At 48.4% G+C, this 23,090-nt stretch overlaps 1 protein-coding gene across 4 annotated transcripts in view; it reads right to left on the reverse strand.

Annotated features, from left to right (window-relative positions):
- Positions 1 to 2,138: 2,138 nt before the first annotated feature.
- The window catches only part of NVL (nuclear VCP like), a 91,734-nt gene continuing 70,782 nt past the window's right edge, over positions 2,139 to 23,090 (reverse strand). For 3 of the 4 annotated variants that reach the window (XM_006942593.5, XM_006942592.5, XM_019821430.2), the window contains 4 exons: positions 15,171 to 15,247; positions 13,642 to 13,730; positions 10,988 to 11,058; positions 2,139 to 2,352 (listed from right to left, as the gene is read on the reverse strand). In XM_006942593.5, the coding sequence (XP_006942655.2) occupies positions 2,308 to 2,352; positions 10,988 to 11,058; positions 13,642 to 13,730; positions 15,171 to 15,247 (282 nt within the window). In that variant the 3' untranslated portion in view covers positions 2,139 to 2,307. Of the gene's footprint in view, positions 2,353 to 4,797; positions 10,474 to 10,987; positions 11,059 to 13,641; positions 13,731 to 15,170; positions 15,248 to 23,090 lie in introns of those variants that run through there. The other variant, XM_019821427.3, reaches the window with a different exon arrangement.

The following is a 23,090-nucleotide window of genomic DNA, read 5'->3' on the forward strand; positions in this document are numbered from 1 at the left end:
AAAAACGCACAGGGTGATTAGGTAACTAATCGGGTAATCAGGTTACTCTGAGCTTTTGGAAATAAGATCCCCCTGCGGACACGACTTGGCGCGGTTGTGGCGATAACCTGCGAACGAAAGGGAACGCCCACCTGCTCCCCGGGGACACCGGCCCCAGGTCTGTTCTCAGTTCAAGTTGCTCCTTCCCTTCCGGCATTTCCACCCTGGCCTCCGGGGCTCAGCTGAGACCTCACCTTCTCAGAACTTCCCTGGCCCCGGTGTGGCCCGGCTGCCCGGCCCCGGCCCTCCTCTTACCGCGTCAGAGCTCTGCTCGCGCTGGCTCACAACTGCCTCTTTCCTGGTCTGAACACTGTGTGAACTAGGCCATTATTAGTCTGGCTGCTCTAACGGAGACCAAAATATAAATGGCTTAAGCCAGACAAAGGTCCAGTTCATCTGAGTCTGAGAAAACCGCTCACAGGTGCCCAGAGACCTTGGCTTCTTACCCCTTGTGGCCCCGCTGCCTCCCAGAGTGTCACCAGGTACCTGGTGGAAGGGGTTTGTGATCACAGAGCACAGCCCCGCAAAGGGCAAGGGTGGCGTTAAAAAGCCACACAGAATTTTCGTTTTCCAACACCAGTTGTGGTCTTTGGGGACGATCCCAGAGGCTCTGCTTACGGCCTCAGATCCAAGGCTTCCACGCAGGCTGCCCCAGGTGGGACAGGCCACGCAGGCCAGGCCGGGTCAGGTCAGGTCACTGTTCTCAGCACACCCTGTCACCAGAGGAAGAAGGGTGAACAGATCGTGGGGGGCCATCGCTGTTTGTGCCACACACACCAGCCTGGGCGAGGAGTTGAGGTCGTCAGCACCAAGTGTTCAGGGAGACCACGGAGCGTTTCCACATAAGGACAGGACAGAATTCCAGGTGTTTCTGAACACAGGACCGGGTCTTTCTCACAAGTGGACTAAAAGCTAGGCAGGTTTAACTAGAGAGCCATATTCGTGAACCAGCTCTGGACCTCACTTCTGTCTGATGAAATGGGGGCGGCATCCGCCCCCCGGCGTGAGCTGGGGACCAAGAACTCATGACCGTGTGCAGCCTGCACATGGTGCTTACGTGGTGGCACCTTTCCTTCCTTCTGGAGAAGCACGGGCAACACGCACTGTGACCCCAGAGGGTTGGTCTCCCGCCTAGTAAGCGCCCGCCGTCCACCCAGGCCCAGCTGTCGGTGAGGCTCAAGGACATGCGGCCTGTCCGGTCGCTCACGCTCAGGCTGAGCCCAACTACTGAAAGGAAGGGTGCTCAGACCTCACGTTCAAGTGCCACGAAAACCTTAGCCTTTTCTCCTGATCTGCCAGCTGGCTTTCTCCTTCTATCTGGCTGCAAAAACAGTCGAACCTACTACTCAGATTTAGGGCCCCAAACCTTCCGGCCTCTAATAACTGCCCTTCATCCTTCGCCACCTCTAGCACATGATGCCGTTCCACTGCCCTGGGGTCCCGTCCCCTAGGGCCCCAGAGCGCTGTCCTCCCCGCGCCCTGCCCCACGCAACAGCACCTGCGGCAACTGTGGGAGGGGTCACGTCAGAGGTCGCCGTGCTTCTGCGGGCTCCTCAATAAAAAGGACGGTGTTTCATCTGCCTGGTCTGCTTTCCTCTATTCGTATTTCCTCCACTTGATCAAGTCCATTCTTAAAAGTAGCATAAACGTTTCTGGAGCATGAAGGAGAGACTCTGGGAGGGGCTACGGCCGCGGACCCCACCGTGGGGAGCGCGGTAAACGAGGTGTAGCGGAAACACAGCACAGAGTGGGGCTTTCAGGACGGAGCAGTGACCTGTGGAGGCCTCAGAGGGGCTGTGGAAGGAGGACAATCTGGACACCACGGGGACACAGCTGAGTCTGATGAGGAAGGAGACACTTACCTGGTTTCCAGCGCCTTCCACAGGAGGGCACAGCTGGGGCAGCTGGAGATCTGGAAGGGGCCTGAGGCCACGGGACAGCGGGTCCCACGGCTGCTTTCTCGGTTGTGGGGGTGTCCTGGCGGCAGGAAACAAAGTATCTGGGGGTGGCGCGGCCTCAGGTTGGCAACGTACCTCAGACGGCTCAGGGGAGAAAAGCTCTTTCTGCTGTGATTGCAACTTCTCCGCAGCACAGTTGAGAACGGTTCAAAATAAACGTTTTATTTAAAAAAAGTTATCAGTGATTTTATTTCAACAGTTAAACGTGTTTTACTTAAAGAGAGGGGAGGGTGTTCCCACGCGCGGCTGGTGGATGGGAAGCGTCTTCAGCTCGGAACGGGCCGCCATCCGCGTCAGGTCGGAAGGGGGGTCACCGGCTGAGGGACCGCTGCAGGGCTTCGTACATCACCTGGTCCTGAGAACAGGGGACAAGACACAGAGCTGGTGAGTGTGAGGTGGGCCGAGCCGTGCCCCCGAAACGCGTATGCGGATATCCCAGCCCCCCAGGGCCTCACGTGACCGGGACTGGAGAAAAGATCTTTAGGGAGGCGATTCCGTTCAATCGAAGCCCCGGGACGGGCTCTAAGCCAGCACGACCGGTGTCGCCGCAAGAAGAGGGGGCGAAGACCAGACAGGTGCGGGGACACCGTGTGAGGACGCCCAGTCTCCGGGCCGAGGAAGGAGCCGCCTGCTCGGTGCGCGGCCCGCCCCACGTGCCCCCCCCTCCCACGGGGACTGAGGTTCGCCGTAAAAGTCGGGTGACCAGCTGCTTACGGCTCTATCCACGCAGCAAAGAAAGCCGGATTCTAAAGTGTTCTGAGCGTGGACGGGAAGGGGACAGAAGCACCTGCAGGAAGCTGCCGGGGCAGCTCCAGCGGGGGGGGGGGGGGGGGGCTGCCTTCAGGGGGATGCCCCGTGGGGTCTCGCCGGGGCCACACACGCCTCTAAGGTCTGGGGAAGCGGCTCGACCGCCGCTAGTTTAGGCCGAGGCAGGGCGTGCTTGTGTTTCGAGCCCTCGAACACCTGTTTTTAAAATCCAATGTCGTTCTTCTTCCGGATGCGCGAGGTGCTCGCGAGGTTCGAGGACCCGACGCAGTCGCAGAGTGAACGAAGCCCCTCCCGTCGACGCTGTTAGGTCTGCCTTCCGTGGCACGAGCACTGACGCCGCTGCGTTTCCCTCGTGTTTGACTGAAGGGGCGGCAGAGCACACAGGACCCCTGCTTCCCGACGGCACGTTTAGAAGACACGCCTCTCTTCCGAGTTGATCCGTCAGAGCCTCACAGCGGGGCCACCGTCGAGTCCGCTCCGCTGTCGCTGTCGTGAGTGCTTCCAGGGGAAGTTCCCAGAGCCGCCGGGCCAGCCGCAGCGGGAATCCGGTTCAGTCCCGGGAAAGGGCTGTGCCCCCCATCTCCTCGTATCCCGGCCAATAGGCATCATCAGGTCCGGAGACCTTTGCCTGCTGCCAGGCAAAGACTAGTATCTTAGTTGCTTTTCTTCCATTATCAGTAAGGCGAGGAGTTTTCCGTTTAACGAGCCCGTTGGCTTTTCCGTGAAGGGTCTGTCCCTGTTCTTCACCTAGCGCCTCTTTTCCAACATTTTCTGTGTCGGTCTTTTCCTCATCAATTTCTGGTCGTTCTGATTCACCCTTGGTGACATTAACTGTAAATATTTTCCTTATTTGGTCATTTGTCCTTTGACGAGTTTCTTAGCGCAGAAATTTTTATCCTCATGTGTCAGATTCTGAGTCTTTCATTTATGTTGCCGGGTTTCGCGCTGAGAGGAAACAAGGCACGCCCCGCTTGAACTTCCAGACAAATCTCTGGTCTCCTCCTACTTTGATGGTTTCAGATTTTACTTTTAAACTCTCCCGCCGCCCCCCGCCCCCGTCCCCCACCTGCAGTGTGACATGCGAGTGCGACTTGTACTTCTGGAGACGGCTTCCCTGCTGCCCCGACATCGATCACCGTGTTTCCATCACTGGTGTGGGGGACACTATTATGTACTGTATACTACGATCAGTTCCTGTGCCGTTATCACAATGTTCTAATCACTGAGGCTTGTGTTTTTTAGGCCCCGCCCCCAGCTTGTCCGTTCTGCACTTTCCCCAACTGTTCCAGTTTGCTTGGTTTTCCACATGCTCTTTGAATCGTTCTGGTTTGGTCCCCAAAACAAAACGAGCAAAAATGAAAACAAAGACCAAAGAGTAGGGCCACTGAAATGGTTTCAAACAGTAACAAACGGCCTCAGCACTGACGTGTCTGCCGGCCTGCTTGGGGAACTTCTGCCAAAGGGACATGGACGTCCCGGCTTCCGGCAGGCACGAGGACAGGGCTGCTGAGAGGTGCGCAGAAATGCAGCTACGCTCACAGAAGCAGCCACGCACGGCAGGCTCTTCAGCACGTATGAGGTTTCTGACCTTTTACGAGTGAGTTTACAACCAGTATCTTCTTCTGAGGACAGCCCTGAGTCGGATAAAGGCAGAACGGATGTTCTCTCTAGGCCCTGAAACAGAGGGCAGGGCGGATTTTCCACTCAAGAAGGAAACCCATTTCCTGGACTGTACTCAATGTTTACCCCGGTTTGAGAGGCGGATTTGAAAAAAAAAAGTCTATGTACTTACTTCACTCATTTTTCCAAGTACCTCTCAAACGGTTTCAAAGGTAAACATAGAGTAGGTATTAGTGAAATGCCCAATTAACTTTGAAATAGGATAAAGAAAGGGTCCTTGTATACCAATATCACTGCTAAATCATAAACAGTAAAGACATTTTAAGCATGCTTTGTTTATAACCAGGTTAAAACAATTCCTTTTTCTGCAGTAAAATAACTGTTTAAAATTCTAAAACATGATTTATTGGAGAAATATTAGAAAATATAGATCAGCAAAAAAAAAAAAAAAAAAAATTCTCATTTCCAGAGGTAACTACTATTATTTTGGTCTTCCAGAACTTTTAAATTACTATTTTGCCAATTTTGAATTCTTTTGAATAGGTGCTGCATTCTCAAGGTTCAAAGTTCAAAGAGGAGAAAAGGTGAACTTTTACACCCCTGTCCCCCTCCCCCACCCCCTCCAGTCTCTCCCTACCAGCAGCTGTCACCCGTTTCCTAAGTAGCTGTCTCATGAGGGCCAGTTAATCTGCCAAACAAGGAGGGGGCTGCCTTCACCCTGATGTTATGCCTCCTTTTTAAAAGATCAAACAAATTAAAAATCAGTTTGGTCATCTGCTTTATTTAGTATTTATTCAAAATTCATACCATGCCTACCTCCAAAAGAGAAGCTGTAGCTTCTTATTCACCAAGTTTTCCAGAAATCAAATATTTAAAGTTTAAAAATTTACGACCACCACAAATATTAAACAGAATAAAACAGTACAGAGTCTCACCGGCCCATACATGTAGCCTTCCACGGATGTTCCTAAGAGAATAAAAAAATTCTACAAGGTCTGGAATGATAGGTTCAGAAGCGTTTTTAATAAAATCAGTCACGCTGCCTTTGTCACGCGGCCGAGACCCTTTAAGCAAAGGCTGCACGCGAAGCACCTGCGACGTGGATGGAACTAAGGGGCCAGGTTAGTCCGTGTTCTGTGCACAGGGGCCCCGTCTTCTGCAACTTCTGCATCTGCGAGCCCAGCACAGGGCCCGCGCACGTGCAGCGCTTCGCGATCAAGGTTGAAATCTGGATCTCAGGCAGGCTGTTAAAACACAGCTAGGGGAGAAGGGACTCTGACTTGAAGCGTTTTTCTCTCAAGTGTCAGTGGGGTAGAAATAGTCAGGGAAATGAGTGACCCGTGTACTCCTGAGGGTGAAGAAGAGAACCAAAGAGCCACGGCCACGACTTCGATGAGCTAATAAGCAGTTTCGTGGTGTGGCTTTCACAGAGGAAAGAAAAAAAATCAGACCGTATGTTTGGTGAGGTTTCCTTCCTGATGGTGGGACAGGGCCAGAGTAAGCCGAGTAAAAAGACTATCATCCGAGGTAATAAGTATCTGGGGAAATAACCTCAAGGCCTCAACATTTATCAATGGCTAACTGGGTCTCAGGTCTCTGGTGAGCAGTGAAACCTGCACAGTGGTTATGCTGTGCCGGCCCACGAAGCGACACAGCCTAGACACAGGGCTCTGAATTCTGAGACGCGGCTGGCGGACGGCCGTCTTATTTGTCGGGTGTCTGTCCTAACAGGGTGACGACCCATTAGGTCCTCTCAGCACCAAACAGGACCTGGTAGCCCGGGCAGGGATCTTTGGAGGAGGGAGCGAGGACAAGCAGGGACGGGGAAAAGGAAGGTCTGCTCACTGCCGTCACCACCCACCCTCAACCAGTTACCGAGGGTTTCCTGGGTCGGGTGACACACTGCTACGTTCGGCCTCTGAACCATGTCCGCCAATTAAGTGCGGACACGGAGTCCACCTGACGTGCTGTCACTGCCCAACTCCAAATGAAGAATCATGTGGTGCCAGGGAGGAAAGCGCTCTAAGGTAAGAAACGGCGCCAGCTGGCAGGCAGGTGCACCTGGCTTAAGAGCGTGCTGGGTATTTCAGGACTAGAATGACCGGCCCTGCAGATCTGGGGACAGTACGGGCACACCTTTCTTCCTGGATGTCTCCTGACCATTTATTCAGTGTTAACGCGTCTCGAAGCAATTGCCACTTCTGTAAGTACGTCTTCAGGCTAAAACGTGATGTGTTCCTTTTGCATTTAACAAAATCTAGTGATTCTTTTTCAGCGTGAAAAGATGACTCAAAATCCCAACCCGGCCACTAACAGGTCAATGAACTTGAGTACCAGAATCCTATCTACAGATTTTCATTCTAGGTCTTGAGGTCATGACCTTTATAAAAACTCTGTGGCCCTCACAACCCAGCATGGCCAGAGTATCAAATTTCCTAACTGGCCACACTGGTTGGTTCTGGCGTGGGGTCCTAAACTGGGCTGGGCCGACCGCAGACTCCCCTGACACTCTCCCACCAGGGCCGGCAGGGAATTCTCTTGCTGGGGGGTGTCTGGGGCTGCAGGCAACCAGCTTCCCCCAGGAAACCCGTAACGAGGTTCCACGGCCAGCGTGCCCCATGCCAACCGTGCTCTCACGACCCTTGCTATGTGGATGAGTTCTGTTTCCCCCACTTATCTTAGCTCGATTGGGTTTCCGTCATTTACAACCAAAAGAGCCCTAATATTAAAAGTAGAAAGAGGTGGCTTATAAATGGGCCACTCAGTTTCACATCCAGAAAAGCATCACCACAAATGCCAAACCTTTCTTTTGGTTTGATTTTATTTCCTTTCGGTTTGGCTTCTGAAATGGATTGTTTGACTCTGCCTGTGCCTCGAATTTCAATGGAACTGTCCTTAACCAGAAGGAAGACGTTCTTCGCCACCACCCGGAACTGAGAAGACCAAGAAAAAAGAAGGAACGGAGACCCCTCCAATAAACGTAATATACACTGGTTTCAAATTCACCAGCGCAAGTATTATACAGAGGTGGTAAAGCAGACTTAATCCTTAATTATCATAAAAAACATGGGCAAATTTAGGAATCAGGTCAAGCAATTATCGAGCTTTGGATCACACATTTGTGGCTATTAGAAATAAAATCACTTGAGCAACAAACATGGAAACTTCAAAATTACAGCAGAAATTTAATCTAGAAAATTGATCTTTTTGGAGGCAAAACAAGTAAGAGAATGACAAATGAACCAGCCAAGGTCAATATATAAAAACGATTAGAAAACAAAATGAAAAACATTGACAAACAACATAAAAAAGTATAAATTATTTGGGAATGCAGTTGATGAAAGATGTGTAAGATATTTACACCAAAACTCACAACATTACTGAATAAATCAGGTGGATCTAATAAGTGAAATGAATTAAAAAATGAATAAACTCTGAGAAATTAAATGAATCTAAATAAATGGACAGATGTACTAAGTTTATGAATTTTTAACTTCTGCTCTCACAGCTGATATACAGATTCAGTCTCATTCAAAATCCCAACAAGCTTCTTTTTCAGGAAGCGATTAGCTGATTATAAACTTTATATGGAAACGCAAAGGGCCTAAAATAAACAAAACAATTTTGGGGGGGAAAAGGGACAGATTTGGAGAATTTATACTACCCGATTTTGAGACTTATATATCTATAATAGTCAAGACTGCGGTAAGAAAGATACAGCAGCAGAAGGTCAGATGTAAAGACCAATGGAACAGCACAGAAAGAGATTCTTGCATTTACAGTCAATGGGTTTTCAAACAGATGGTGCGGTAATTCAGTAGGAAAGTTTTTCCCACAGTCGGGTCAGAGTCAGTAGGCAGCTGCATGGAAAAACATAACCATGACCCCTAAGTCGCATCAAACTAAAACAGTAATTTCAAATGGATCACAGGCCTAAACGTAAAGGCTAAAACTATTACGCATCTAGAAAAAAACAAAGGAGAGAATCTTTGCAAACTTGAAATAGCCCAGACTTCTTATGACAGAACACGTAATACGTCAGCCTTCATCTAAATTAAAAGCTCCTGCACGATTTCGGCTCAGGTCACGATCTCTCATTCCGTGGTTCAAGCCCCGCGTCTGTGCTGACAGCCCAGAGCCCGGAGCCTGCTTCGGATTCTGTGTCTCCTTCTCTCTGCCCCCTCCCTGCTCCTGCTCTGTCTTCCAAAAATAAATAAATGTTAAACAAAATTTTATATAAAAAAATGATAAAAGCTCCTGCTCTTTAGAAAGTTATCCTCTGTGTGCCCATCTGATAAAAGCCTTCAATCCAGACTAAGCTAAGAATTTGTACATTTATAATAAGGAGAGAAACAACTCAAGTTTTTAGGGGCAAAGCACAAGGACAGGAAACAAGAAATCCAACTGACTGGCAAGCATGTGAAAATATGCTCACCTTCCCGGTTGTTCGGGAAATGCCCCCTTAAACTACATGGGACACTGGTTCACATCCCTCGGACGGCTGACATTAAAGGACAGTGACACTCTGGTGTCCGTGAGCCCGTGGAGAAGCAGAAGCCCTCACCAAGCGTGGGCAGAGCAGCCCACGTCCGAGACCCAGCCAGGCCCGTCTGGGTGCTTCCTCACGAGAAGTGAAGACACGTCCCCCCTCTCTCCCTTGCTCTATCTCACACACGTTCAAGGGACCTTTATTCATAAAAGCCAGACCCCGGAAACGGCCGAGCGTCCCCCAGCAGGAGAAAGGACGAGACGCTGTGGTACATTCTTACCCTGGGAAACCGCTCTGCAGGAGGAAGGACCAAACTCCAGACGCACAACACCGTGCACCTCAGAGACATCACGCTGAGCAAAGAAGCCGGACGCGTCGAGCGCGCCACACAGCTCCACGTGTGCCAAGTCCTCAGAGGGAAGAAGTCAGAGCAGGAAGACGGGTCAGGCCTGGGGTCGCCCGGAACACCGGCCTCCACGGACGCCCCAGGACCTCCTGCGGGAACGGAGGGTCCTGGCGCTGGCCACAGCTGTCGCACGTGGCAGGACTGTGCTCTGCTCCACTGCGCGTCAACTACATTTCAACTGAAAACAGGGAGGCTAGAAGGAACGGCAAATGTGGGGCCACGTCCACATCTAACTGCTGGAAAGGCCCCAGACTCCCACCGCAGGTGAGGAATCATTTCAGCCGAAACAATCTTTTGCTGACGAAATCTTTGGGGGCTTACGTCACTAGTCTCTTGTTGATTAGCAGGAAGAGCCCCAGGACTATGAACTGTCAAACTGTCCCCAGTTTTAATCGAGAAGACAGTGTTTTTTTTTTTAACGTTTATTTATTTTTGAGACAGAGAGAGACAGAGCATGAATGGGGGAGGGGCAGAGAGAGGGAGACACAGAAGCGGAAGCAGGCTCCAGGCTCTGAGCCATCAGCCCAGAGCCCGACGCGGGGCTGGAACTCACAGACCGCAAGATCGTGACCTGAGCTGAAAGTCAGACGCTTAACTGACTGAGCCACCCAGGCGCCCCCGAGAAGACAGTGTTTTACAAGAAGATGCTCAGGGGAACGAGCACACATCCCTGTGGTCGACAAAATGCCCGGGAGGGGAAGGCAGACGGTTGTTTCTCCACAGACGGGGAGGACTCAGTCCCGGTGCAGCGGACTCTCGCTCGACTGCAGCCGGAAAAGCAGTCGGTCACGTGCCTAAAAGATCCCACCGGCCCACACCAATGAACCGGGTGTTGTAGTTAACAGTGGTAAGGCTGGGGGCTCCTGGCGGGCTCAGTCGTTAGGACGTGCGACTCTTGGTCTCGGGGTTGTGAGTTTGAGCTCCACGATGGGTGTAGCCATCACTTAACAATGAAATCTTTACAGAATAACTACACGTGGGAAGGTGACCACCTCACCGAGAATGTTCAGAACAAGCCCAGAGGCTCTGGGACAGGGCAGCCCATCACCTGTAACCGCTAGGACTTTGACTCCCCGTTTTCGATCAGTAGTTACAGTGGGAAACACCAGGCCTAGGGTAATAAATGGCTAATGATTTAAAGGAAGTTTGAGTCCAGCAATAAGCAGGTCTCATGGCTAAGGCGTACAACAGTCCTAGGACATAAAAGACATGAAAGTGAATCAGACCGATGATGACGGAACCCTAGATAGAGGCTTCCTAGGGTTGGACACGTCCCCCAGCGGCCCTGTGTCACCGCAGCCACCCGGGTTACTACAGACGGGTCACCTTGGCACAGTAAGAGGCAAACACACAAAATCTGGTGTTTTATGTAAAGAAATGTCAGCCATTTCCTTTAGCCCTTCGCCAGCCTTCCGCAAGGACATTTGCACCGGCCTGGACACCAGGGCGAGTCTGGCTCCAGGCAGATAAAAGGCTGCCTGCAAGGGTGGAGAAGCTCAGATAACTGGTGAACCAGACTGATTAGAAATCCCAAGAGGGTGGAGACAGACACGAGGGGTCATTCCCTTCTGGCTTCAGTCTTCCAAGAGACACAAAAAACTACAATCTCTCAAGAATGTTCTCACAAAGGCAATTATTCTCCTCGTCATGAGCTACCGGTCTTGATTCCAGTCTCTTTTCTGTGCACATTTTGAGAGCATTTCTTACCTTTTTTGATATAGATGATTTTACTTTCTTGAAAGCTTCTTCAAAGTGCTTCTGACTGACCTTGAGCTCACCTGTGGGGCAGACGCACAGACACACGGGTGGGTACAGCGTGCTCACTTCCCATCGGTCAAGGGAATGTGGGGAAATGAGCGATCACATTGCTTCTGCTTTTTTTCAGAATGATTCAAGCCTGAAACAGTCTGCTTATCACATTTTCTGGACATTTTCTCATTTTCATTTAATTTACACACACCTGACCATATTTAATCTTACACACAAGTGCTTAAGTTTTATATCGGTGTCTATCGAGGCAATCAAAACAGTTTATTTTGGGACAAATTATATAAAAAAGTACTTTGCTCACCTTTAATTAGAGATTCTTACACTTTGAAAAAAACAAAACAAGTCCGTGTTTTCATTACCCACCCCCCACTGTTTACCGAGCTATTATTAACATCTAACACACGTAAGTTTAAGGTGTGCCGTGTGATGGTCCGATACATGCACCTGCATGGGGGAAAGTGCCCACCACCACAAGGTTAGTTAACACCTCCCTCCCCTCACACAGTCACTTTGTGTATGTGTGGTGATAACTTCGAAGATTTACTGGCTTAACATCTTTCAAATACATAATCCATATTGCTAACTGTAGTCCTCACGCAATACATCTGCTCCCCAGAACCTGCTCATCTTCCAGCAGGAAGTCTGTACCCTTTGACCAACGTCTCGCCACTTCTCCTACCTTGTGCTCATCAGATTTTACTGCAGGATACCCCGAAGAGACATCACATACCCTGTGGGGGGCCCTCCTTTAACACTGTTTACCCCCTAATGGTGATATTTAATGAAGAATAACTAGAACTGTTCTTTAAAAAAATTTTTTTTCTTGGTGTTTATTCATTTTTTGAGAGAGACAGCGTGCGAGTGGGGGAGGGGCAGAGAGTGAGGAGACACGAAATCTGAAACAGGCTCCAGGATCTGAGCTGTCAGCACAGAACCTGATGTGGGGCTTGAACTCATGAACCGTGAGATCATGACCTGAGCCGAAGTCGGATGCTTAACCAACTGAGCCACCCAGGCACCCCCAGAACTGTTCTTTTTCAAGATAAATTCCAATAATTTAACTAGGAACAGACAGTGTTATTCCATAGTAGTTAACGAGTCCATGGAGCACCTGGGCGTCTCAGTCAGTTAAGCATCTGACTCTGGCTTAGGTCATGATCTCATAGTTCGTGAATTCAAGCCCTGCACTGGGCTCTGCACTCATAGTGCAGAGTCTGTTTGGGATTCTCTCTCTCTCTCCCCCTGTCCCCAACTCCAGCTCTCTATCTCAAAACAAACAAAAAGAGCCCATACATGTAATTAGATGTTATGGAATTATAATATATATATAATGTACAAAGATAATAACACAACAATGGATTACAAGGAGCTCCGATTCTTTTTAAAATTTTTTTACAATTTTATTTTAGGGGGCGCCTGGGTGGCTCAGGCAACTGAATGTCCAACTCTTGGTTTTGGCTCACGTCATGATCTCATGGTTTCATGAGTTTGGGCCCCATGTTTGGTTCTGCGCTGGCAATGTGGAGTCTGCTTGGGATTCTTTCTCTCTCCCCTTCTGCCTCTCCCCTGCTCACACCGTCTCTCTCTCTCTCTCTCTCTCAAAATAAATAAACTTAAAAAAAAATAATTAAAAAAATTTTATTTTAGAGAGAGATGAGTAAGTGGGGGAGAGGGGCAGAGGCAGACAGAAAATCCCAAGCAGGTTCCATGTCCAGTGCAGAGCCCAATGCAGGGCTCAATCCCACGACCACGAGATTGTGACCTGAGCCGAAAACAAAATGTGTAGTCGAAGGCATCAGTCAGCAAGAGACCCGTTCAGAGTCCCTGGAGGACAGGGAACTAGAAATGCTAAGTGCAGCAGGGCAGGGGCATCAGAATGTGCTGAACAATCACCAAGTCACGTCCAAACAGCATTATTAGTAGTAGCGGCCAATATGTGGAGAGAGGCCTGTAAATTTCCAGCGAGAAACCCTTAAACGCTGTCAGACTCGGCTCTCAGGCAGCACGCTCACACGTCGTTCCTCTCAAGATACCCTAATTTTGAAAGTTACATCACCTACTTCCGAGAGGAATTTGAAACAGCTTATGATAAAAGAAGTTCAGGTGCCTGAATCTGACAATTAAACAACAAAAATTATGGCGTGGGTGGTGGGTGCTGATGAACGTGACCCACACAGATGCTGGGTGACGAGGAACAAAAGTTAGTTCGGAGACTCTCGGTAGCCAGAGGAAAGAAGGGAGGAGAAGAAAGAGAAAATCAGTAGGAATAAAAAAAGACAAGTTTTGGAAACGCACGGAACAAAAGATCAATATGGACTTGACCTGCAGATGAAGTGCAGGCTGAGAGGACAGGGAGGTGCGTGTGAGGGTCCGTGGGACTCGGGAGAGCGCGGCCACGAACTGCAGGCCACCAGGCCAATGTGGCAGAAACCAGGCGAGGTGTGGGCTCCTGGACAGGCCCCAGCAGAACATCAGTGCTAACATCACAGATAAGAGCTGCTATGACAGGGTCACTTTCCGGGTCAGTAGTGGCTTTAAGCGATACGGAGTGCTAAGTAAGTGGAATCGAGAAATTCTGGAATGAACGGTACCTTTCTTGCTCCCACTCTTTGGTTCTGCCATTTCCTGTCTCAGAGCACAGACAGAAGCTTCTCGTACCAAAGCAGAGAGGTCCGCACCCCTGCAAAAACATAACCATACTCACTGATTTATTCTTAGACACTGCGAAGAACAGAAAGAAGTCTGACAGCAATTTTCAGTCACATATTACACAATTAGGAAAGAAACCAACCGATAAAGGTGGGGTAAACAGATGATGGTCAGTAGGAAAGAGCTTCTCACTTTTACTTAAAATATTTCTAACTTTTAGAAGAAGGGTAATTACGATGCAAATAAAGCAATGAACCGTAACTACTCCAATGCTAATAGCAATAGATACTGCTAATGCAAAAAGTGAATCGCCGAGTCAAGAGAAAGAAACTGACACATTTGTCGTAAAATCTTCATTCACAAGGCCTAGGCTGCCGACAAGCTGACCGCCCACACGCTCGCTACCTGACATCTCGAGTAAGCTCAGATAACAAGTCATTTATGGCACCTAGTTCAAAACAGGGAAACACAAAGGCTAGAAAGTCTTTAATACCCTTGATTCAAGCCTGAGCTGAGTGGACCTATCATAAATGAGCTAAAACAGGAAAACCGGCAAGCCTTCACATAACTACTCTGGGCAATAAATAATATGCCGTGTCAACATGGTTCCTGAGTTCAGCGGAAAACGCTGGTGCTGACTGGTGCTTCACCACATTACATCTTAAACGGAATTCCTGCAGCCCTTCGGGAAAGAGTTTGAATCTGGGGGAAATACCTCATTTCTAGCCATTAAACCTCTTTAACGTCTGAAGTTGATAACCCCGATAATATATAAAATTTAAACGCCCACAGAGCTTACATTGTGAAGTGAATCCAATGTTTCTGCGGTTAGGTGCTGGTTTACAATGCTACTTAATAATTATACACACGCTTGGGTGTTCACTGCTCTCCTTAACACTGAAACCCCTTACACAGGTGTGGAGGCGTCTTTATCACAAACGAGTAGCTGAAGCCTAGAATTATCGGTCTCTCAAAGTGATTACAGGAGCATAAACCCTAAGCACACACCGTTCAACGTTAACCCTGACCCTTTATAATGCACACCCTACGCTGTGTAACCCAAGGATGTGGCCCGGGCTTAGCTCTGCCGTGACACGGCCTTTGTTGTGAACGGAACACCTTTTCAGATTTTAGCGCTTGAAGCTGTAAACTACTCACTTAAGCCTTTGCCCCGTTAACAGTAACTTCCCAAGAGGGCTGGGGTGAGGTGGAGACACTCTCCTTACAGGGTGGGAGGGGCGTTCACACGCTGTCACCACAGTGCTCTGATCACGTCCTGTCGTCCGGACAACCCCTGCACCTCGGGGTTCCTCGGGGCCTCGAAATGGGTGGTCCCTTCACTAAGAAGGAAGAGGCCGACAGAGGGGTTTCACCCCTGACTCAGTGCTCCCCGCAAGACCACTCTGCCTCATTTCGCCCCTGAGGAAATGGAGCCTGGGAGACATAACGGGCCCGAGACCCGGGTACTCACGAATAGCAGTCACAGCGAAGGTCCCCAGCAAGGGCTTCCAAACTGACATCTGCGGCCAGTGGGGGTTTGGTGCCGTTCTAAGAGAGAAAACACCAGCTTCCAGTGAGGCTTTCAAGAGCAGTACTTTTCCACATTCTAGGCTCTTAGTAAATAGTCACGGCCGCTGGACTAAACGAGTATCACTGACCAGTTTGGGAAGAATTTTAAAAATTTCAGTTTCGAGAAGAAGGTTAAGAAGCAGGTGCCAACACTGACGAAGCGAAAGCAAACGACTGATGCCTGTGACGTCCAAAGAAAGCGTGCAGCCACAGCAGGAACAAAACCCGCCCCCCGAAGCTGTCCAGAGGGGAGGAACACCTCCCCTTGGCAGGTTACACGTGGCGGACACTTGGGCAGTGCTCCGCCGTGACGCGGGACCGGCCGGGAAGGCGGAGCGGCTCAGAACTTGACCAGGGACGACGACACAGCCCTTTGGGCTCTGCGTGTGCTTTCGGAGGCCTTATCTGAACCTCGATCCAGACTTTGGTGCCAAGGCCCCTCCGGCTCACACACCGAGGGAAGCCGGAGAGGACGAGCGTCAGAATACGCCCCACGGCACCTTGCGTGCGCACACTGCGGATTTGGTGACATTTCAGTGACTGAAGCCGCAGAGGCAAACAAAACAGTTTCTAGTGAGTTAAGATGTATGACCTGGTCAGAGGGTAGGTATCTGCTTTACTATCCTGACTCACAACTTACATACACTGCAGGCGGTCTTTCCGTTGTAGCAAACGCTATGTTAGAACACACAGGAAATAAGTGAGTAAACACGCCACTCAGCCTCAAGGTGAGTATTAGGTATCAACGCGGCAGGCGCCCAGAGCAGAGGTTGCCGCCAGACGGCCGGGCTCTGCACGCAGACGTCCGGTGTCTTATCACTTCTTCCCAGCTCGGCCTGCGTAAGGATTTCACAAACTATACAACTGCGAGCTGCTATTATTTGATAAAACACAGATGCTCATCTAACATAGGTTCAAGAAACAGTTGTGTTTCCCGCTCGATGCACTCTGATCCGGGAAGTCCTCACGGGGAATAAACTCCAGGGGACCTCAGGCAAACAATCTTGGTGCTTTTTTCTGTTTTCCCTCCAGTTGTGTGTAAACTAGACGGCCAGACGGCATGATCTCTTCTATTGCACAGGTTTTCCATTTGGTCGGTTAACCGTGGGCACAGGTGGTGGCAGCAGGGGGAGCACAGCTTCTGTGGCTCTGGTGGTCACCTCTTCTCTTACTGTGGTAAAATGTACTTAACAAAATTGATCATTTTAACCATTTTTAGTGTAGGGAGCACGTCTGTGGTACTGTGCAGCCATCCATGTCTACAGCTTTCTTCATTGTCCCCAAATGAAACTTCGGACGCACTAACCGCTGACCCTCCCGTACCCCCTCTCCGGCCCCGGCAACACCACTCTATGGATGTAATTGCTAACGTTCATGTACTTTTTGAAAAAGATTGTATTTAATTTTCAAAAAATTCTCTGAGCAGACAAAACCAGTCTCATCATAAAAATGTTAATTTGCAAGACTAACTTGACCTGGGTAATGTCTTGCTTATACCTCTGAAAATAAGATTATTTTTTTCTAAAAAAAAATTTTTTTAATGTTTATTTATTTTGAGAGGCAGGGGGAGGGAGAGAAAGCGCACAAGCAGGGGAGGAGCAGAGAGAGAGAGGGGGAGAGAGAATCCCAAGTAGGCTCTGCGCTGTCAGCACAGAGCCCAATGTGGTGATCGATCGCATGAACCTTGAGACCATGACCGGAGCTAAAATCAAGTCAGATTACGAACAGATGGAGCCACCCAGGTGCCCCAAGACTTCACTTTTAAGTAGTCCCTACACCCGTGGGAGGTGAACCCACAACCTTGAGATCAAGTGCCACATGTTCCACTGACTGAACCGGCCAGGTGTCCCTAAATGTTCTCTTTCTTGATCTGGAGGTTTTGTTTACAAAGACTCTTACAGTGGGTATATAACGATACGTCCACTTTTCTGTATGTGTATTGTACTTCATTAAAAAGGTCTAAAAAGAAGAAATAACTTTGGACCAGGAATTAAGAAATCTGAGTTCTGCAGGTCAAGTCTGCAGCTGAATGAAGCTTTGGAAGTTCCTAAATCTCTGTTATTTATTTTGGTAATAAAAAAACTAGTATCTATGTATTCTAAAAAACAGAAAAGGATGGAAAACTTCCAAATTCATTCTATGAGGCCAGCATTATCCTGATACCAAAGCCAGATAAAGACACCACAAAGGAGAACCACAGGCCAATATCCCTGGTGAATATAGACGCAAAAATTCTCAATGAAACACTCGCAAACCGGGGTGCCTGGGTGGCTCAGTGGGTGAAGCATCCGACTCTCGATTTCGCTTCAGGTCATGATCTCGTGGTTCCTGCGTCTGAGCCCCGTGACAGGCTCTGTGCTGATAGTGCAGAGCCTGCTTGGGATTCTGTGTCTCCCCCTCTCTCTTCCCCTCCTCTGCTCTCTCTCCCTCTCTCTCTCTCTCTCTCTCTCAAAATAAACACACAAACTTTAAAAAGGTTTTGTAGATCAACATGATACATTACATCAGCAATGGATAAAAAGGATAAAACCATATGATCCTTTCAACAGACACCCAAAAAGCATTTGACGAAGCACAGCATCCGTTCATGATAAGAACCCTCAACAACTAGGGACAGAGGGAACATACCTCAATATCATAAATGCTGTATATAAAACACTCACAGCCAACATCATCCTCGATGGGGAAAAACTGACAGACTGTTTTCCCCTTACGGTCAGGAACAAGACAAGGGGTGTCCACTCTCACCATTGTTATTTACCAGAGTACTGGAAGTCTCAGCTTCAGAATCAGACAAGAAACAAATCAAAGGCATCCAAATCAGCAAGGAAGAAATCAAACTTTCACTATTTGTAGACCACATTATACTCTATAGAAAATCTGAAAGACTCCACCAAAGAATTGCTAAAACTGATACTTGGATTCAGTAAAAGTCACAGGATACAAAATTAATGTACGGAAATCTGTTGCATTTCTATACGCCAATAATGAGGTAGCAGAAACAGAAATTAGGAAAACACCACTATTTATAATTGCACCAAAATCAATAGAATACCTAGGAATAAACCTCACCGAAGAGATGAGAGACGAGTACTCTGCAAACTGTAAAACGCTGATGGAAGAAACTGGAGATGGGGCGCCTGGGTGGCTCAGTTGGTTAAGCGTCCAACTCTCAGGTGTAGGCCACCTCCACCTCCATTCAGCACACTTGCTTTTAGTTTACGTCTACAAACTACAGTCCCAGAAGCTGCACATATCTGCAAAAATGGCAAAATCTTACTAGGCCTTTTTATGTCCTGAGAACTGAGCCTGGAATTGTCAGGTTGGAGGCTCAAAACTACGGCCAGACAGAAATGCGGGTTAAACTCCACTTGCAGCTTGGAACCCCCCAACTGCTGCCAGCCCTTTGGGAAATTACAGTGGCCACTGTGAGGAGTGTTACAAGTAGAAACGGTTACTTTTTTTTTTAAAGGTAGGCTCTATGCCCAATGTGGGGCTTGAACTCATGACCTCAAGATCAAGAGTTGCCTGCTCCACTGACTGAGCCAGCCAAGCGCCCCTGATAGATCATTTAAAAAAAAAAAAAATTTTTTTTTTAATGTTTATTTATTTTTGAGAAAGAAAGAGAAACAGAGTGTGAACAGGGGAGGGGCAGAGAGAGAGGGAGAGACAGAATCCGAAGCAGGCTCCAGGCACCGAGCTGTCAGCACAGAGCCTGACTCGGGGCTGGAACTCAGGAACTGTGAGCCGAAGTCGGCCACTTAACCGAGTGAGCCACCCAGGTGCCCCGTCCCTGATAGATCATTTTAAAAATACACTTAAAAACAAGGGTTCCAGGGGCACCTGGGTGGCTCAGTCGGTTAAGCGTCCGGCTTCGGCTCAGGTCATGATCTTACGGTTCGTGAGTTCCAGCCCCATGTCGGGCTCTGTGCTGACAGCTCGGAGCCTGGAGCCTGCTTCCGATTCTGTGTCTCCCTCTCTCTCTGCCCCTTCCCTGTTCACACTCTGTGTTTCTCCCTCTCAAAAATAAATAAACGTTAAAAAAATAGTAATAAAAAAAAAAGGGTTCCGAAACCAAAGAGAATGGGATACTTATCTAAATTGGCACGAAGACGCCTCCAAAATGCTCCAAAACTCCAAAACTGCTACAAAGAAAGATCTATGGCAAATGCTAAAGCGAAATGAGAAATGAGAGGCTGTGAGACGTCACTGGCTCCCCGCCTCCTTCTAGTTCTCCTCAGCCTCAACCCCTTTCACTCTGAGGAGACTATCAAAGAGGTGCCTTTCCAAATAAGACTACCCAAGGCCACGGCCACGGCCACGGCAATACTCTTGGGGCAGCTTTCAATCCTTGGCCAACTGCCAAATTCAAAGTCCCAGCTAAATAATTTCCTAAACCCAAGGAGGATCCTTGAAGGTTTCTACACTTGCGTTCACTCCAAAGATTAATGGGTCGATAGAAGGCAGGAAACAGGATGACAGGCCACGGATCCGGTTTTGAAGGACGAACTCCGGAACAAGAGTGAACAAAATCGGCCCAAGTAGCTCCAGCACAGACACCCCATCTCCCCAGTAAGGAGGGCCCCGCCCCGCGGGCCATCCCCAAGCTGGTGAAGCTGTGGGGGACCTGCTGGCTGGCGCGGCCTCACCCCCAGAACAGCCGGGGCAAGCGGAGATGATACTTAGTGGGAAACCCTGTCAAAGTCTGGCAGGTGCAGGGCGTCTCCCTGTCCTCACACCTGCGTGGAAGCCACACGTGGGATCCTGGAAACAAACAAGAGCCGCCCGGGGGTGAACGTGCTCCCCCCGAATCAGCCCTCCCAGACCTCTGTGTATCCAGCAGAAAAAGAAAGAGAAAAATTTTTCCGCACCCTATTTGGTGATGACTCTTTAAGTCCAAGGACTGGCTCGATATTGCCAGAAACATTTGCTGTTTGTCGCAGCTAAGACAGACAGCATATTTAAAAAGATTTTTTTAGTACCTGGCTAAAGTAGAAGCTGATACTCAGAGCCTGCTTAGGAACTTTTTCCCGGCCTTGTCCCCTAAACTATGCACCAGACGGAAAGAAAAGCCTTCCATAGGCTTTGTGGAAGGATTCCCAAGACTCTTAAAAATACAAAACCCAGCCCAGGTGTTTGGAGCTTTCTTTCCCCCAAGTTCACATGATCTAGGATAATCTTTGGTGACTAAAAGCTACTTTCGGTTTGTTGGTGTAATCAGAATAGACGTGTCTTTGAACCAACATTGAATATGAGGCAACTGTTATTCTACCTGGTTTGCTAATCAAGATACATTCCTGTTACCAGTTACAAAACTGGCTGGTCAGAAAACAAACTATGTGTCCCAGGTCAACGAAGTTTTCATAAATAATCCAGAGGCACTGGGGTGGCTCAGTTCACTGAGTACCCGACTCGATTTCAGGCCATCATCTCATGGTTTGAGAGTTCAAGACCTGAGTGGGGTTCTGGGCTGACACTGCAGAGCCCGCTTGGGATTCTCTCTCTCACTCTGCCCCTCCCCTGCTCATTCTCTCTCTTCCAAAAAAAAAAAAAAAAAAAAAAAGTAATCTAAACATAACTGTTAAGAACAAATTAACTGTTAAGAACTGTTAAGAACAAATTGTTAAGAACAAATGATTTACACAGATGTAAATGGGAACAATTTCTAGGTGGAATTTTCAGCAAATAGTTTCCAAAATCTTTTGGTTACTCAAAACCTTAAAGCTAAGGTTTGCTAAATGAAATTCACTGCATACCTAGGTCATCCCCAAATGAAATACCCAAAAACTACTAAAACCAGGTTCATCTACATTTGGCTTTGCAGAGGAACACGAGATTCTTGGGTCTGGGAGGAAACATGTTTTGTGTTGCCAAAGCATTTACTGTGAGGAAAGCATACAGTTCTAGCAATTATAAGTATTTACAGGGGCTCCTGGTGGCTTAGTCGGTGAAGCATCTGACTCTTGATCTCAGCACAGGTCATGATCTCACGATTGTGAGTTCAAGCCCTACCCTGGGCTCCATGCTGGGCATAAAAAAAAAAAAAAAATTAAATAAATAAATAAATAAATAAATAAGAAGTATTTATAAATTTGCAAAGGCACAGAAGACTAGTGAAGGGGCAGTTCACAATTATTCACTTCTTAATTTTCATTATAAATTAAGGTTTTTAAAAGTTGAGAAATAATTTTATACATGGTCAAGGTAAGATTGAATTTTAAGGGTTAAAAAAAAAAAAAAAAGCTTTAATTCCAAGTGTGCTTATGCACAACTGAATCTGAACTTGATCTCATCTGCAGCAAGGACAAGTTTCCTTGGATTACTTCCCAATTTCAAATCCTAAATTTTTTTTTTTTAATCTTAGAATTAATCTTGAAATTGACCAGAGGGGCCCCTAAAACATCTCAAAAGATTTTTTTCTCTCCTTCTAGAGGGAGATGTTGAAGCAAGGCTCACTTGATATGTAAAACCAACATGTCGAGTAAGAAGTACAACCAGGGTGGTATTTGTGCAGTTACAGAACTATTGCCGAGAGAGTCTGATACGTCCTGGAATAACATTATCATCATAAAACCAGTTTTCATTTAAAAATGCTGCGTCACAGAACCAATCAAATCTCCCATCAACTCTATCACAATGAACTCTAATCAGATCTTTAACAATGGGCCTTGTTTGAAGGTGTTTGTCATTTATAGAGAGTTACTGTTTTACTCAGTTGCTTTTGCAATAATGTTCCTGCCAAAGTGGGTCATCAAGGAGGTTCACAGCAACGCCCTGGCAAACACAGGTTTCTGGTGACTTCAAGATCATAAAAACGAACTGGGTAAGAATTTCCAGAACTCATGGCAAAACCTGATTCGAACAGAACAAGAATTAGTAACGTGGGACTGAATGAACTGAGGTTACAGATTTTACCACTCTTGCTAGAGGCACGGGTTCTTTACCTGTTGTTTTTCCAGATTTGAGGAACCGGACGTGACCTACAACAGTCAGGTAAAGGACACCTTCGGAAACAAAGATGAAACATGTACTATCTCCCTACCTGATCCCCTAACATCCGAAAAATGAAGGTAACTGTGGAGACAAACTTCTCCGCACCTCCGTCATCCTCCCTTCTAATCCTGTCAGGTGCCTCTGAGGCTTTGTTACCCACCTGTCACGAGACCAGTCCTGAATTCGTTTCCTCAAACATCTGGCTACAACTCTCCAAAATAACATTCCACTTCCTCGGCCCCCTTCGTGAATGAGGATCTCTGAAGGGGCCATGCCAGGTGGTCCTCACTGCCCAGAGGGCAGCAAACATCGGGCTTCACCTCTGGGTACGCGTCACACGGCACAAGAGGTTCCGCCTGCGCCAGCGGGACCCAAGTTGGGGGGAGAAGCGATCACCATCGAGGTGGCCTGCTTCCTCCCAGCACGCCAGACGAGGCCTCCACACGGTCACTAAACACAAACCCCTCTCCCTGGCATCGGCCTGAAAAGACAATGTCATCATCCGTATCGCCCAGGCCAAGACCAAGGGGGTAATCCCACCTCCACATGACCGCTGTACTTGCCACGAGCCTCCTGCCTCGGCTTCTGTCGAACAAACTCAGCCCCTCTCCATCACCCCTGTCTCTCTGCGCCTACGGTCCATTTCCCTGTCTCTAACAAACCCTAACCCAGGGAGCCCTGCGTCCAGGCTCTATACAAAGAAGACACAAGGCACAGGTAACCAGAATAAAACCATCCGCGTGGTCCTCAGACCCTTAAACTTTGCTGGACTCCCTGGCTGTACCAGAAGGCTCTCGTGATTCAAAATTAGCTCCTTATGGGGCGCCTG

This window comes from Felis catus, chromosome F1 (assembly GCF_018350175.1).
Source record: "Felis catus isolate Fca126 chromosome F1, F.catus_Fca126_mat1.0, whole genome shotgun sequence".
NCBI classification, from domain to species: Eukaryota; Metazoa; Chordata; class Mammalia; order Carnivora; family Felidae; genus Felis; species Felis catus.